Source organism: Ornithorhynchus anatinus, chromosome 2, assembly GCF_004115215.2.
Source record: "Ornithorhynchus anatinus isolate Pmale09 chromosome 2, mOrnAna1.pri.v4, whole genome shotgun sequence".
NCBI classification, from domain to species: domain Eukaryota; kingdom Metazoa; phylum Chordata; class Mammalia; order Monotremata; family Ornithorhynchidae; genus Ornithorhynchus; species Ornithorhynchus anatinus.
The window spans coordinates 20299003-20313795 of NC_041729.1; the positions used below are offsets into that span (position 1 = coordinate 20299003).

At 42.5% G+C, this 14793-nt stretch overlaps 1 protein-coding gene across 1 annotated transcript in view; it reads right to left on the minus strand.

The window, feature by feature from the left end:
* NAA25 (N-alpha-acetyltransferase 25, NatB auxiliary subunit) overlaps positions 1 to 14793 on the minus strand; it is a 47916-nt gene that overhangs the window by 4073 nt on the left and 29050 nt on the right. Inside the window, 8 exon segments of the mRNA XM_029056308.2 lie at positions 1450 to 1596; positions 2392 to 2502; positions 4627 to 4724; positions 7135 to 7200; positions 7643 to 7766; positions 8610 to 8853; positions 9645 to 9770; positions 10111 to 10262. Coding sequence (XP_028912141.1) covers positions 1450 to 1596; positions 2392 to 2502; positions 4627 to 4724; positions 7135 to 7200; positions 7643 to 7766; positions 8610 to 8853; positions 9645 to 9770; positions 10111 to 10262 — 1068 coding nt within the window.

Consider the following 14793-nt stretch of genomic DNA (forward strand, 5'->3'; position numbering starts at 1 on the left):
GTAAGTGCTTAACAAATACCAACATTAGTATTATTACTATTAGACGGGAGACAGACATTAATATAAATACATAAATACATTACAGATATATGCATGAGTGCCAAGGGGCTGGGAGAGGGAGATGAAGGAAGGAAGCAAGTCAGGGCGATGCAGAAGGGAGTGGGAGGAGAGGAGATGAGGGTTTAGGGAAGGCTTCTTGGAGGACATGTGCCTTCAAAAAGACTTGGAAGCCATGGGGAGAGCAATTGTCTGTCTGATATGAGGAGGGAGGGTGTTCCAGGCCAGAGGCAGGACGTGGGCAAGAGGACTGAAGCGAGATTGACGAGTTCGACGCACAGTGAGAAGGCTAGCATTAGAGGAATGAAGTGTGCGGGCTGGGTTCTAGTAGGAGAGTAGTGAGGTGACGTGGGAAGTGGGGCAAGGTGATTGAGGGCTTTAAAGTCAATGATGAGTATTTTTGTTTGATGCGGAGGTGGATGATAATAATAATAATAATGATAATACTAGTAATGATGGTATTTGTTAAGCGCTTACTATGTGCCAAGCACTGTTCTAACCACTGGGGTAGATACAAGATAATCAGGTTGTCCCGCATGGGGCTCAGAGTCTTCACCCCCATTTTATAGATGAGGTAACTGAGGCACAGAGAAGTTAAGTGACTTGCTGAAGGTCACACAGCTAACGAGTGGCAGATCCGGGATTAGAACCCACGACCTCTGACTCCCAAGCCCGGGCTCTTTTCATCTTCTGAAGAGTGAGGAAACAAGATTTGAATGTTTCTGTAGGAAGATGATCCAGGACTGCCCACTGTCACTCTCCCTCCCTCTTCAATTCCTTCTTCTCCAAGCAAACCAAACTGGAACTGTCAGGCAGGGAGGCTGCCAAAGCTTCCTCTCCAGAAGGCCGCCCTCTCACTGCTTCCCCTCTCCCCACCGACAGGGTCAACCAAATTGGGACTCTCAGGTCAACCATTCCCTGGTGATCAATCAATCAGTGATATTTACTGAGTGCTTACTTTGGGGCAGGGCATTATACCTAAACGCTTGGGAGAGTACAACAGAATTAGCGGACAAGTTCCCTGCCCATAACGAGGTGAGGGGATGTAGACTCTAGTCAAGCCCAAGCCCTGTTGTATAGGGTTTCCGGGCTACTGCTCCACTCGCCCAGCCCTTCCTCTCTGCTTCCCAAAAAGGTCCAGTGAGAAAAAGGAAGAGCCCAAAAAGTTATCCTCAAGCAATTTCCAACTACTTTCTCTTTAGAGCGAAACAAGAGTCAAAGCATTACACACTGGATCACAAGCAGAGACAGGATACACGGCTTAAGCAAAGCATGAATTGACAAGACTTTAAAAATCTGACAATTTTTGAGATGCAAGTATTTCTTCTCAAATTATTAAAGCCCTCTTCGATAGGCATTACACAGACCCGCAGATCACAAGCAAGCTCTTACCTGTGAAACCAAAATATCTTCTAAGATCAGTTCTTCAAGCTTAAGTGCAGTCAAAAGTATTTCAAGCCCTTTGATATGATCCACGACGTTGGAAATTAACATCTGAAGTCCAGTCACATAGTCCTGAAAACTTGTAAAGATGGATGGCTGTGGAGAGAGTCAACCGAATAAATCATTTATTTACTCTGCTTACTGTGTGCAGAGTACTATACTAAGTGCTTGGGAGACTACAACCCAACAAAGAGAGGTGCTAAAATACTGCTGACTACATTCTACATTTCTTGTGCTTGCATCTTTTTCTGTGCTATGTCTGGTGAGACTGTCAGTTCAAAACCTATGGATAAAGTAGGCTGCAGAAAAATTAAATGACACTTTTTTTTTTAAAATAAAATAATTTGTTCCAGAGAAATGAGTGACCTATATGTACAAGAATGTAACTTTGCAGGACATAAAAACAGCCACTAACTTTCACAACTGCTGTACCCTTTACTTTCCAAACTCTTATAAACTTATTTAACTGGCAGAAGTGTTTTTCTTCAAGTAACCAACGGTACAGCTGTAGAATAATTTTGGACTTGCAACCTGCATTCTCTTTCCCCCTTATTCCTCAGTTGTCAGCTGAACTCTGACCGAAGACTATTAAGGAAGATGGAGACTCACTTTTTAATTTAAATCATTTATGAGGTAGAAAGAAAACAGATGGATTTCCTTGCTCTATAAACTCTACTGAATGGGGATTAGAACCAGACAGAAGTGCTCCACAACTGCTTGGCCACTGATAATGGAGGGAGAAGTAGTGATTGTTTTCATTCAGTCCACATTACGCATAAGGCACTGACACTACTTATTTATGAATTGACCACGGATGATGAGATGGCTTGGAACTCCTCAGAGACAAGACACCATATATACTTCAGAATCGTCAGAGTTGTTATTGCTTACCATAATAATGCTGATTTCTTTTTTCTTCTTTTTCTTTTTCTGTAAATTTAATTTGTAAGGTCGTAGGACACTGTCACAGTAGCTTGACACCCACAGGACAATGGAGATAGTCTGAGGGAAGAAAAAACTGTATTTTTAATAAATTTGTTAACTGTCAAAGGTTTTAAACACATGCTATGTTATTAATAGTTAAAAATACAGATTCTTAAAAAAGAAACTCATTTCATCCAGATTTTATTCCTTATAAAAGTATTTTTCAAAGCATTTGACATTTTGATAGGGGCAATCCCTGAGTTAAGATGACTGGAATTTAAATTTACATTCACCTCAGCTTTACAGAAGTAACCTCCTCAATAGCCATAGCTCTGGGGGCACAGGGAAATGGGGAAACAACCTTAAGGTGAGATATAAGGGCATAAGGAGAGGAGCAGACTTAAAAAAGGGAAAGGTTTGAGGGGTGGGGAGAGACAGAGATGGGTAACAGGATATCTGACTTTGGTTCTGGACTCAGTCCCCCAATTTATAACACTGATACTATGAGAAAATGGAGTCAGATTTATATTTCAACATAGTATTTACTGAGCATCTACTATGTTCAGGAGAGTATAAAACAAATAGCAGACATAATCCCTGCCTTCAAAGAGTTTATAATCTGGGGGGTAGGGGGTAGTGAAGGTGGGGGAGGAAAGAGAAACTTAATAAATTAGGGACTGGAGGAAAAAGCAAAGGGGTATACAAACATACATTAGAGGTTAAGTAATAGGATTTGTAAGACATGTACAAAAGCGTTATGAGAGGTGGCGAATTCTTAAGAGCCTAGGTGGGATGAAAATGATGAGCAGGTAGTAGGAAGGGATATAAACAAGGAAATTTTATAACTCAATCATGGGATGTCTCCTGGGGGCACATGGGATTTCCAAAGAGCTCTGAGGGAGAAGAGAGCTGTGGTCTGTTGAATTTAAAGGGGGATGAAATTTCCAGCCAGGGTGGAGGATGTGAGCAAGAAGTTGTGGGTGGGAGAGAAAAGGAGAAGGCCCAGTGAGAAGGTTGCTTGGGAGGAATAAAGAGTGCGGCCTAGTGTGTAATGGGAGAAGACAGTGGATGCACAGCAAGGAGAAAGCTGAATGAAATCCTTAAAATTTCTGCACGATGCTGAGAGAAATGGATAACAATTGGATGGTTTGAGGAGTGAGGAGATGAGAGGTGTGTGGAGCAGTCATCCAGAAAAATTAAGGTGCAGTTTTAGGAATCAATTGTGCTATAATTGTGAGGAAGGTGTGCAGTTTTTTGGGGGTTATTTGTTTGTAAACCAAAATATTTTGTTACTCTGATATTGTCTAAGAAAAATGGTTTCTGGGCCATGCATCTCAAAAACTCATCCTCTTCCAGAAAATCAGCATGGCCTAGTGGCAAGAGCAAGGGCTTGGGAGTCAGATGATGGGGGTTCTAATACTGGCTCCACCACTGGCCTTCTGTGTGACCTTGGGCAAGTCACTTAATTTCTCTGTGACTCATCTGTAAAATGGGGATTATGACTGGGAGCCCCATTAGGAACAAGGATTGTGTCCAACATGATTAGCTTGTATCTACCCCAGTACTTAAAACAGTGCTTGGCACATAGTAAGTGCTTAACAAATACCACTATTATTATTATTCATAGTAAAAAGAACATTTTCACTACATTCCAGAGCACAGGTCATCCTTTTGAACCAACTTCTGAAAAGGTTGAATATTTTCTTTCCCAAGTGTACAGAGAAGCAGTGTGGCTCAGTGCAAAGAGCCCAGGCTTGGGAGGCAGAGGTCATGGGTTTGAATCCCGGCTCTGCTACTTATCAGCTGTGTGACTGTGGGCAATTCACTTAACTCCTCAATGCCTCAGTTACCTCATCTGTAAAATGGGGATTAAGACTGTGAGCCTCACATGGGACAACCTGGTTACCCTGTACCTACCCCAGCGCTCAGAACAGTGCTCGGCACACAGTAAGCACTTAACAAATACCAACATTATTATTATTACAGAAGGCATTGTTCAAACTTATTTTAGGTCTCTAAATGACATTAATTTCAAAGCATAATAGGTTTCAAAAGTCACCCTATACGAGAGCAAAGGCTGCTATGCTATATGTTACTTGCTAATGGTAGCCCAAAAAATAACCTCAGAAAAACGGATATTGTGTTAGAACACTGAAGAAAAACAAAGGAAAAAGTTACTCGCAAGAGAGGCGATAGGCTTACCTCGACAAAGAAGACTAAGTTTTCTAAAGTGTTAGGGTAGGTTTTCAAGCTGCCATCTTTAACTTCCATCAAATCTCCTTTACATTTATTGAAAACTTCTGAAAATGGAGAAAAAAAATATTTATTTTACTAGATGAATACAGATAGGTGTGAACACATGGAAGGGTTTAAATACAATAAATACTTTCACAACAAACTAGCAGCTGAGGCACAGAGCTACGTGACTTGCCCAAGGTCACACAGCAGACAAGTGGCAGAGTTGGAATTAGAACCCAAGTCCTTCTGACTCCCAGGTCCATGCTCCTATCCACTAGGCCACAGTTCTACTCCAGTCTGTTCTCTAGTTTGTTCTTATTTGCTGCTTGTGTGTGTTCTTCCCAGATTCTGACTAGTAGGGAATTAGCCATTCGTTTTTTTAATGTATGAATCAATCAATCAATCAATCGTATTTATAGAGTGCTTACTATGTGCAAAACACTGAACTAAATGCTTGGGAGAGGACAATAAAACAGAATTAGCAGACACATTCCTGCCCATAATAATAATAATGGCATTTGTCAAGCGCTTATTCTGTGCCAAGCACTGTTCTAAGCGTTTGGGATAGATACAAGGTAATCAGGTGTCCCACGTGGGGCTCAGAGTCTTAATCCCCATTTTACAGATGAGGGAACTGAGGCCCAGAGAAGTTAAGTGACTTGCCCAAGGTCACCCAGCAGACAAGTGGTGGAGCAGGGATTAAAACCCATGACCTCTGACTCCCAAGCCTGTGCTCTTTCCACTAAGCCACGCTGCTTCTCAAGCTTACAGTCTAGTCAGAAGGGTGAATTGTACCAGCAAAATGGGAGATCACCATTCTTCCATCTCCCCTCACATCTGTTCTATCTCTCTGCCCCTGGAAGTATTTATTCCCCACCTGTCAAAAGCTTTTGTAGTCACTGAAACAGAACTGTTGTGTTGTGCAAAAAGGAGTTAAGTACCTGCCAGGGCAGTAAAAGAAACTTGCCAAGTGGTTGCTGAAGAATCAGTCTATCAGTGAAATTTATTACTGAGCACTTAGCGTGTGAAGAGCACTATACTAAGCACTTGGGAGAGTGCAATATGAAAGTTGGTAAATATGATCCCTGCTCACAAGGAACTTAGAGTTAATAAATTATAGATAGGGGAAATGGCAGAATATATGTACCTAAGTGCTGGGGTGACTATTAAGTGCTTAAGGGGTAGCAGATCCAGGTCCATAGGTAATGCAGAAGGGAGGGCAAGTAGGGGAAATGAGGGCTTGGTCACGGACGGCGTCTTGGATCTTCAACCCCAGTTGGGAAAGTGGTGATTTGTTGGCTATGAGGAAGGAGGGAATTCCATGCCAGAGGGAGGAGATGGGCAAGGGACTGGCATTGAGACAGATGACAATGAGGTACAGAAGTAGATTAGCATCAGAGGAGAAAAGTGAGCAAGCTTTTAAAGTAGAAAATCAGTGAGATGAGGTAGGAGGGAGAAAGGTCATTAAATGCTTTAAAGCCGACGGTAAGGAGTTTGATGCGGAGGTGGATGAGTAAATTTGTTTGATGCGGAGGTGGATGGGTGGCCACTGGAGGATCATGTGGAGTGGGGAGATGTGGACTGAGTACTTTTTCAGAAAAAGGATAGGGGAAGCAGAGTAAAATATGGCCTGGAGAGGGGAGATAGGAGGCAGGGAGATCCGAAAGGAGGCAGACACAGTAGTCAAGGTAGGATGTGATAAGTGCTTGGATCGATGTGGCAGCACTTTGGATGGAGAGGAAAGGCTGGATTCTAGAGATGCTGTGAAGATAAAACTGACGGGACTTGATGATAGCAATTTTCCTTCCCCGGATGGTGTCTTATCAGGGATACATAGCTGGGTTGAGCTCAGCTGCTGGGCCTCTGTCCAGAAGCAATGGTGGCTGAGTGTGAGGAAGAGGAAAGGAGTAGAAGAGTCTAACCAACTGAAGCAAAAGGAAGCTTGGAATGTAAATGTAAGCCAGTTCAAGTTACGTTATTCAACGAGATAATGGCCAGGATGCTATAGATGGATTACAACTTTTATATCATTTTAACATTCCACTCACCCTACAAAAAAGATTCTAATTCTAATTCTGAGAAGCAGCGTGGCTCAGTGGAAAGAGCACGGGCTTTGGAGTCAGAGGTCATGAGTTCAAATCCCCTCTCTGCCACTTGTCAGCTGCAAGTCACTTCACTTCTCTGTGCCTCAGTTACCTCATCTGTAAAATGGGGATTAAGACTGGGAGCCCCACGTGGGACAACCTGATTCCCCTGTGTCTACCCCAGCGCTTAGAACAGTGCTCTGCACATAGTAAGCGCTCAATAAATACTATTGAATGAATTGTTATTATAATTCCTAAGATATAGTTAATTAATATTGTCATTAAAAAAATAGAAAATGACACTCCACTGAAGAGCCTTTCAGTTGTTTGAAGGTACTGTACAGCCCCACCACAAATCCAGAGGAATGGGTCACTATTTTCCACTTACCCTTTAACTGTTCTAGTAAAGACTTAAATTGATTTCCTATCCTCTCTTGGATCTCTGATGTATCTTCTGAAATTAAAAAAAAACAAAACCACAATCCAATCAGTCTTCCCTCCCCTTGTTTTCATTAAGGCAAAAGAAATGCAAAAGCCAAATATGTGCAGCTATTCATGAATGTTTCAAGGTGTCATCTCCTGCAAGTCACATTCCTCACTGATCAACAAGGGAAGCCTAGAATATTTGCACAAGAGAAAAATAACTTCCCATTAGCTCCCCATGGGCCAGTATTGGCTGTAAAAATAAAATCTCATTAAATTTTTGACGATTGCTGCGCCCCAAATGCTCTATGGAAGATCTAAATCTATTTCAAACCTACTCTTTGGGGGAGGCAGGTGAGGGAAAGGGAAGAAATTCGTTCGGTTTAGAAAAATATACTGATTACCACGGTTTTCCTCTGTACCCAGAAAGACTCATTTTGCAATCAGTAATTGGAAACCAAATGCACACTTACCTAAGCCATTGGTATCGAGTTCATGCATATCAACTAGAAGATAAAAGGAGCTAGTCTGGCACTGACAACTGCCACTGCTAAAGAAGCCAGCCATTCGAGTGGGAAGAGGACCGAGGAAAGGATACTGGGAAGAAAAAAAAAAAAAGAAATGAACTGCCAGCTGCTACTTATGAAAAGCAGCACTGGAAATATACTTTGCCTTGACCCGAATGCAAGTCAGCACTGAATATAAGGCATTTGTAAATATAAATATAATATTTGGATGGATTTAGATATTACATTTCCCAAATTTCTATCAGCACCTACAACTACTATTTTCTCAGCACCCAGGGTTCCCCAAATCATGACTCCTCCTCTCTGCAATTTTTTTTTTTACCGACCCACGAGAGGCAGTATAGCGTTGTGGCTAGAGCATGGGCCTGGGAGTCAGAAGGTCATGGGATCTAATCCCAACTCTGTCACTTCTCTGCTGTGTGACCTTTGGAAAAGTCACTTCACTTCTCTGGGCCTCAGTTCCTTCATCTGTAAAATGAGGATGAAGACTGTGAGCCCTACGTTGGGACAGGGGCTGTGTCCAACCTGATCATCTTATATCTCCCCCAGCACTTAGAATAGTGCCTGGCACATAGTAAGCACTTTAACAAATACCATATTTTTTTTCCAGACTAGGTGACAATATTATCAATAAATTTACAAATTTTACTGTAGACTGAAAGGTCCTTGTGGGCAGGGATCTCATCTACCATCTTTTTCCAAGTGCTTAGTACAGTGCTCCACACACAGTAGGCACTCAATAAATACCATTGATTCATTACTTCCCTGTCCGAAATGGTTACTAGCCCCAAGCAGATGCGTCTCCATAAAGTTTCAAAACAGTCACAACTTCCCCAGTGCCTGTAGTTGCTAGTCTATCTTTCTACCCATTGTTAGAAATTTCAAATTTTACTTTGATAAGTTCAGATGATACCTGAATTTTCCGCTCAACAAATTTCTTTCCTGCATCCAGTACCGCTTCTAGTTGTTGAAGGAGCGAACGAATAGTATCTATCCTGGAGGAGACTCCATTTTCTGTCGTCTTTTCTGAGTTTTTTGGCTCAACAGCATGTCTAAGGCTTGGGAGTCCACTGACCAGCCTTAATGTTAAGGAGCGGATTCTCAACCAGATAGTTTCCTCCTCCAAGGAGAGCTTCTTATGGTCTTCAGAAATATCCCTTAAAAATAGAAGCACCCAAACTTTTCAGTAAAGACCTAGCTTCCTTTGCCTGTTCAAATGTAATTACTTTTTAGCGCTTATTCCCCTAAGGTGGGACTGACCGTAGGTGAAGAGACCTTTGAAGGCATGAAAAAAATGAATAATAGGTCTCTGAAACAAATAATCCCCATTCTAAACCCAACATCCTCTTTAGCACTTTCCTGTTGAGGATTTCAGAATGCTTACAATACCGTCTACCCTAATCTCTCTGTGAGGGAAGTAAAACTGCCATCTCAGTTTCCCAGGTGGAAAGACACTCCCTCACGCCATGAATAATTCGCCCTTCTCTGGTCTCCATTTTCAAATTGTAACTCAGGTGTTAGTGACCACGTTTGGGAGCTGAAAGAAGTGGGTGGTGCACTTTGGGTTCTCATATGGCTCTCACAGTTTAACTATAATCATCACTGATCCTTCCAGGTTTGGGCATCCAGAGTTACACAGCCATCCAAAGTTCCCCATGGTGACCTTGCAGCCATGGCAGAGATAGGGGAGGTGGGGAGATAAGTGGCAGGAGACGGCCCAAGAATATGATGGAAGGGTTCATGATCCCCTCCTTCAAATGGAAGAATGTCAGTGTCTGCTTCGAGTGAGCTCAGGCCTATGCAAAATGTTGCAGCAAATTATGAAACACACCACTACAAATAACAGGACCGCATGTTTTTTTGCAATATCTGGAAGAAAAATGTAAACTCGCAATAGACAACCTCAAGCTATTTCACCACAGATCATTTCTGATCAAATTCTGGTCACCTGTCTTTGGGATTCCAACTAAAGAAAACATTTAAGTCTCGGTTATCCCGCAGATCTTTCCATGGAATGTCATCTTCTTCGGGATTCAGGCTCATGGACTTTATACTTTCCTCTAAGCTGGTTGATCTAGGAGATAAACAATGAAGACATCAGCAATAGGCAAATTCATCATATTAACCAGACACGTAAGCACTCTGGCAGTCTCATGAGAAAGGTTTGTGTGCCATATTAAATCGGTACTATATTTTCCAGCAAAGTCTAAGGAACGGTGTAGTCTCGGAATTGTAACCAAGCCTGAGTCAGCCTTCAGTGTCTGACACTAACTTTCATGCTCATGCACAGAACTCACGAGCCATAATATGAACAGTTTTCCAAGCTATCTTCAAGGTAGGAATTACCGCGAGAGTGGTGAAAAGTTACGTGTTTGTGGACTAGGATATCAATTTCCTCTGTCTGATGTACTTACATATTTGCTTCAAGTAGGAGGTCTAACAACATCCGTTCAGTTCGAACTTGGGCAAAGTGCAGGGAGCTATTCAATCTGTTCCTAAATGCAATAAATTCTGGGATCTTCTCAAATGCTCCATATTTGTAGGCTTGAATAATGTATTCTGAGGTCTAGAAAGAAGAGATATCACACCTTTGTGTGCATGTTTTCCACAAGCCACCCAGCTGCAGCACATCATCCCAGCAAAAGAGTAACGACAACAAAAATAACCAAACTGATATTATAGAGAAAGCGTTCAAATCCAAACTCGCAGGTTCATCGAGTCACAGTCACCAGGCAGAATTCCTTCAAGCTTGACTTGAACTCTCATGAATACCCATCCCTTAAAACTTGGCTACTTTACTCCTCCCTAGTCTCCACAGCCAAATGGCTCATTTTTAATATCCCAGTGACCAACAGTAACGCTCAACTGCTGCCAGCACTGCAGAGAAAGAAATAACTTTCAACTCTCTCAGCTGGGGGTCTGGTGATGTCACCGACTGAACCCCTCAAAACACTACTATTACATGTTTTCTGTGATTAAGATGTGCCTTTTTACATTGCAATTGCCAAAAACAAAACAAAAAAAAACCCAACAAAAAAAGGAGAAGACACGCTCCACTTTATTACGTTTCTAAATACAGCATCACATAATACCACTCACGCGTGCCCAACAAACAAGATCATAAAGACGCCAGATCCATTCCGGAAGTGCTCATAATCCTAGGAAATACTGAGTAAACTTAACCACAAAACCTTAAAAAAAACAAAACTTCACATCCATCCACGCTTTAGAACATCCCTGCTGAAAAGAGTACTACAGACCAAGCGCAGGGAACCCTCACAGTACATTACTTCAGCAAGACAGATTCAGTATAAAAGAGACCATGTTGGACTGCTAACCAAAATGTGGGCCTGCCGACAAATCAGAAACCATGCCGAGATCTTCGTGGGAACGAGCCCACACCAACCGGGACCTTCACAGGACGGCTGCCAGACTCAGCCGGATCTGAAGACACAAAGTTGCCAAGAAAGTATCCAAACCAAGGGCTTCCAACCCCCCAAAAAAAGGAAAAAAAGAAAGGGAGTGGGAGGAAGACAGCTGGCTGAACCAGCTCTTGCTCTGCCTGTCTGGCTTTCCTCTGCCCCGGTCTCGTGATTGCATTCGGACCAGTTGCCCGATAGGAAAATATGCCAATAGTCAACAACATACCCTCTGATTAACAGCCTCGTAGGGTTCATTTCAGGCCGCGGGATTGCGCCACGGGCGCTAATTCAAACTGCATTCGATGCGGCTTTTAAACCCCCACGGGACACCTCGACGAACTGTTTGCCTGCAGTATCTGGAGAAATTAAAGATGGGTGGACACAAGAAAATTAAAAAGATTACTTCTGCTCCTGCAGGAGTAAAGAAGGACTATCATAAAAAGCTCGGGTTACCTCCCTGCTTGCTGAAAGGGTAAAAATATTGCCTCGTTCCTATCCTTCCATGCTACTTGAGCTGGAACAGTGCGATGAGAGAGAGAATGAGAGAGAGAATACGTGTGAATTCTGCAGGCATCAGAGAGCACAGACCTCTGGGGGCTTAGAGTGTTCTAGGAAGACCTGGTCAGAATAATAATTGAAGAAAGTTCAATTCAGTGTCTGCTTGGGACAAATCATGGAAAGCACTGCATTGTTACAGCCGACTGTAAACTCCAAATTTAACTATTCCAGAGAGGTCCCCCAAGCATCGTTAAGCTGTTCAGCGGGTTCCACTTCTGAGCAGCGCATCGCACTCCCAAAGCTATAGAAAGTGAGGTTAAAAAGAACATTTTAAAAGAAGCTGAAGTACAATAAGCGGAGCCAGGTTAGGAGGAGGCAATATTGTTCTTAACCAAACTCGAGAGGCAACATTTCTTTGACTCCGCTTTCTTACGATAGTCCCCCTTTAACAATGCAGTTATAGGTGCTGCTGTAGACCTGGGTGGTGCGATCCAGAAGGTCGAGGACAGGATGAGAGCTAAGAAGTGCTAGCAGGGTGAAAAGGCAACCCCGCGAACCAACAGTAGGTGGGGAGGGAAACTGCAGACAGACCGAATTGTGGTGGTGATTGGGAGATGTGGTCCGCGATGACCTTATTTTGCTCATTTGCAAATCGATGAAGTGATTTGGATTCCTGAAATGAACCCTGATTCAAGGCCAAATGGGCAGAAGACAAGGATGTTAGCGAGACCACGTCTATTCTGCAAACTGCCAAAAGGCAATTCCAGTGACATAAAGATTCGGGAGCTAATTCCTCTATAGCAAAGTCTCCATTCTGGGAGCGGCTGACAGCAGGCGATGGCACTTCAAAGAAGGCAAAGCCATCCTTAAGCCTTCCCACTCAGTCTTCAACTCATCTGTAAAAAGTTGTGCTCAGGAGAAATGAAACCCTTTGTTTGTGCTTAAGAATACGCTCCTCAAAACAGTGTGAACTAAAAAAAAAAAGGTGGTATTTATTAAGCGCTTACTATGTGCAAAGCACTGTTCTAAGCGCTGGTGGATACAAGGAGATCAGGTTGTCCCACATGGGGCTCAGTTTTTCATTCCCATTTTACAGATGAGGTAACTGAGGCACAGAGAAGTTAAGTGACTTGCCCAAAGTCACACAGCTGGCAAGCTACAAACACCCAGAAGAAAAGCGCATGGGGATCTTGATTCTGTTAAAAATTTAACCCTTGGACGCCATTTCTCAGGTTGTTAGAGAACATGGCTTTCCATCTGTGAATGAGAGTACAGCAGGCTTTCCCTTGTACTCTGAGTTGGAATGCTGCAACATGAAGTAAGACGATGGAAAGTTAGTCTCTTTTCACTAGGCAGTTTAATAATCCATGTTGAAAAGAATGCTTCATCATCTTCCATCCTAGGGCGAGTGAATGAATAGCAATTCCAAACCTGGCATGTCAAAAGTGAAGCTTGTTTTTCAGGTCAGGGTGCATTTGTCATGATGCTGTAGGCTTTAACTGCGTTTAGTTAAAATAGTATTTAACACTTAAGGAGGGGTTCTTAATTTTAGATTTGTCTTCTGGCAACTGACAACACTATTCACGGACATTCTGTGAACTGAACTGCACCTGCCTTTTTCCAAATATCTAGGTGAGCATACAAGGAGTTAATAAAACTTGAAAATAATAATGAATTACATTCTTCTGCATTTCACACAGATATGAAAGCAAAACGTGTGCAAAATACTAATATTATAAAAAACGTTCCACGTTCCAGCCTTGGCAGAGAACTGACAGCTTAGTTGAGGATAAAACACATTCAGATATAATTAGGCATTCTTGCCACATTCAAACAGCAGAACATCAATCAGAAACAAAGAGTCATTCACAACTGCCTGACATCTTGAATTATCTAGGTGGGTTTCTTTTCTCTTCAGGAAGGAACACTTCTTGGAATGAAAACCCCTGCAGCTTTGAACATACTATATTTGGAAGAAGAGGAAGTTAACTTTTACATCACCAGCCCTAGATCTCAAACATATAACACCATCTTAATAAACATTGACAAGTGTTGATTTCCTATGCTGACAAATTGTAAAAAACAATTCTTTGGCCAAGAAAGGTGTGGAGGATCGGAATCATACAGACTATTCAGTAAGAACCAACTGTTCCCTGAACTATAAAATAACCCTCTCTCAGCTACCTAGAGAGCTAAACTTCAACAAAAAATGAACATTACTATATTGTCGTTCACACGGACAGGGCAGGAACTAAAACCAAGAGATTACCAGAGCATTTCAAAATGAAGACAAGAAGCGCAATACATTTTTTTCCCTTATTAAAATTTAAAAAACTCCCACAATGCTAGGAAATGCAGGCATGTAAACATGAGATGCCACTCTCATGAAGTTCACCTGTCACGATCGCCTGGTTGTGCTGAAGGATTTTAGAAGATAAATTTGCTCATGGTGCCAGCCTACTTGCTTGGCACTGACATACTTATGCTAATCTCCCCACTTAATACCCCCAGCTGCCAGTTCAACACTGCTGAGAAATTTAAGCATTTAAATATTACCAACTCCTACCCCGGACATATACTGATGCATATACCTTTATGTCCTATTACACCCACATATTTCCAACTTTGCTTTAGTGACAGCCTCCCCTGCTAGGCTGTAAGCTCCTTGAAGGCAAAAGGTTATGTCTCTTAATTCTCCTGTACTCCCCCAAGGGCTTAGTATAGCACTCTATATTCAGTCACTATTCAATCTTCAGTCTATTCGCTGTTCACTATTCAGTCTATAGTAAGTGACATAGTCAGTCACCATTGACAGACTAATAATGAGTTCAAGAAACTAGCACACTTTCCGCTTCCTGGTGAATGCTGCCTCAGTGACGGCAGGTGACGGTATCGATGACCAGTCACGTTAGAGAGTTACCAAGCGCTCTCTGGTGACTCTTCAAAATGGCAGCTTTTGTCAGGTGGCCATTGTGGAACAGCTCCCTTACCCATCCACTCGTTTGATTGGCTCCCCAGTCTTATAGTCCGCCACCCACTGCCTCCCCGTCCCCCAAGAGGAATTCAGGAACCGGTCCACTCATGCCTCTACACAATGGCACCAAGCTGGATCTGTTGGTGGCAACATATCCCTCCAGACAGCTGTTCCATATCCTTCCGGAACAAACACAACTGTCT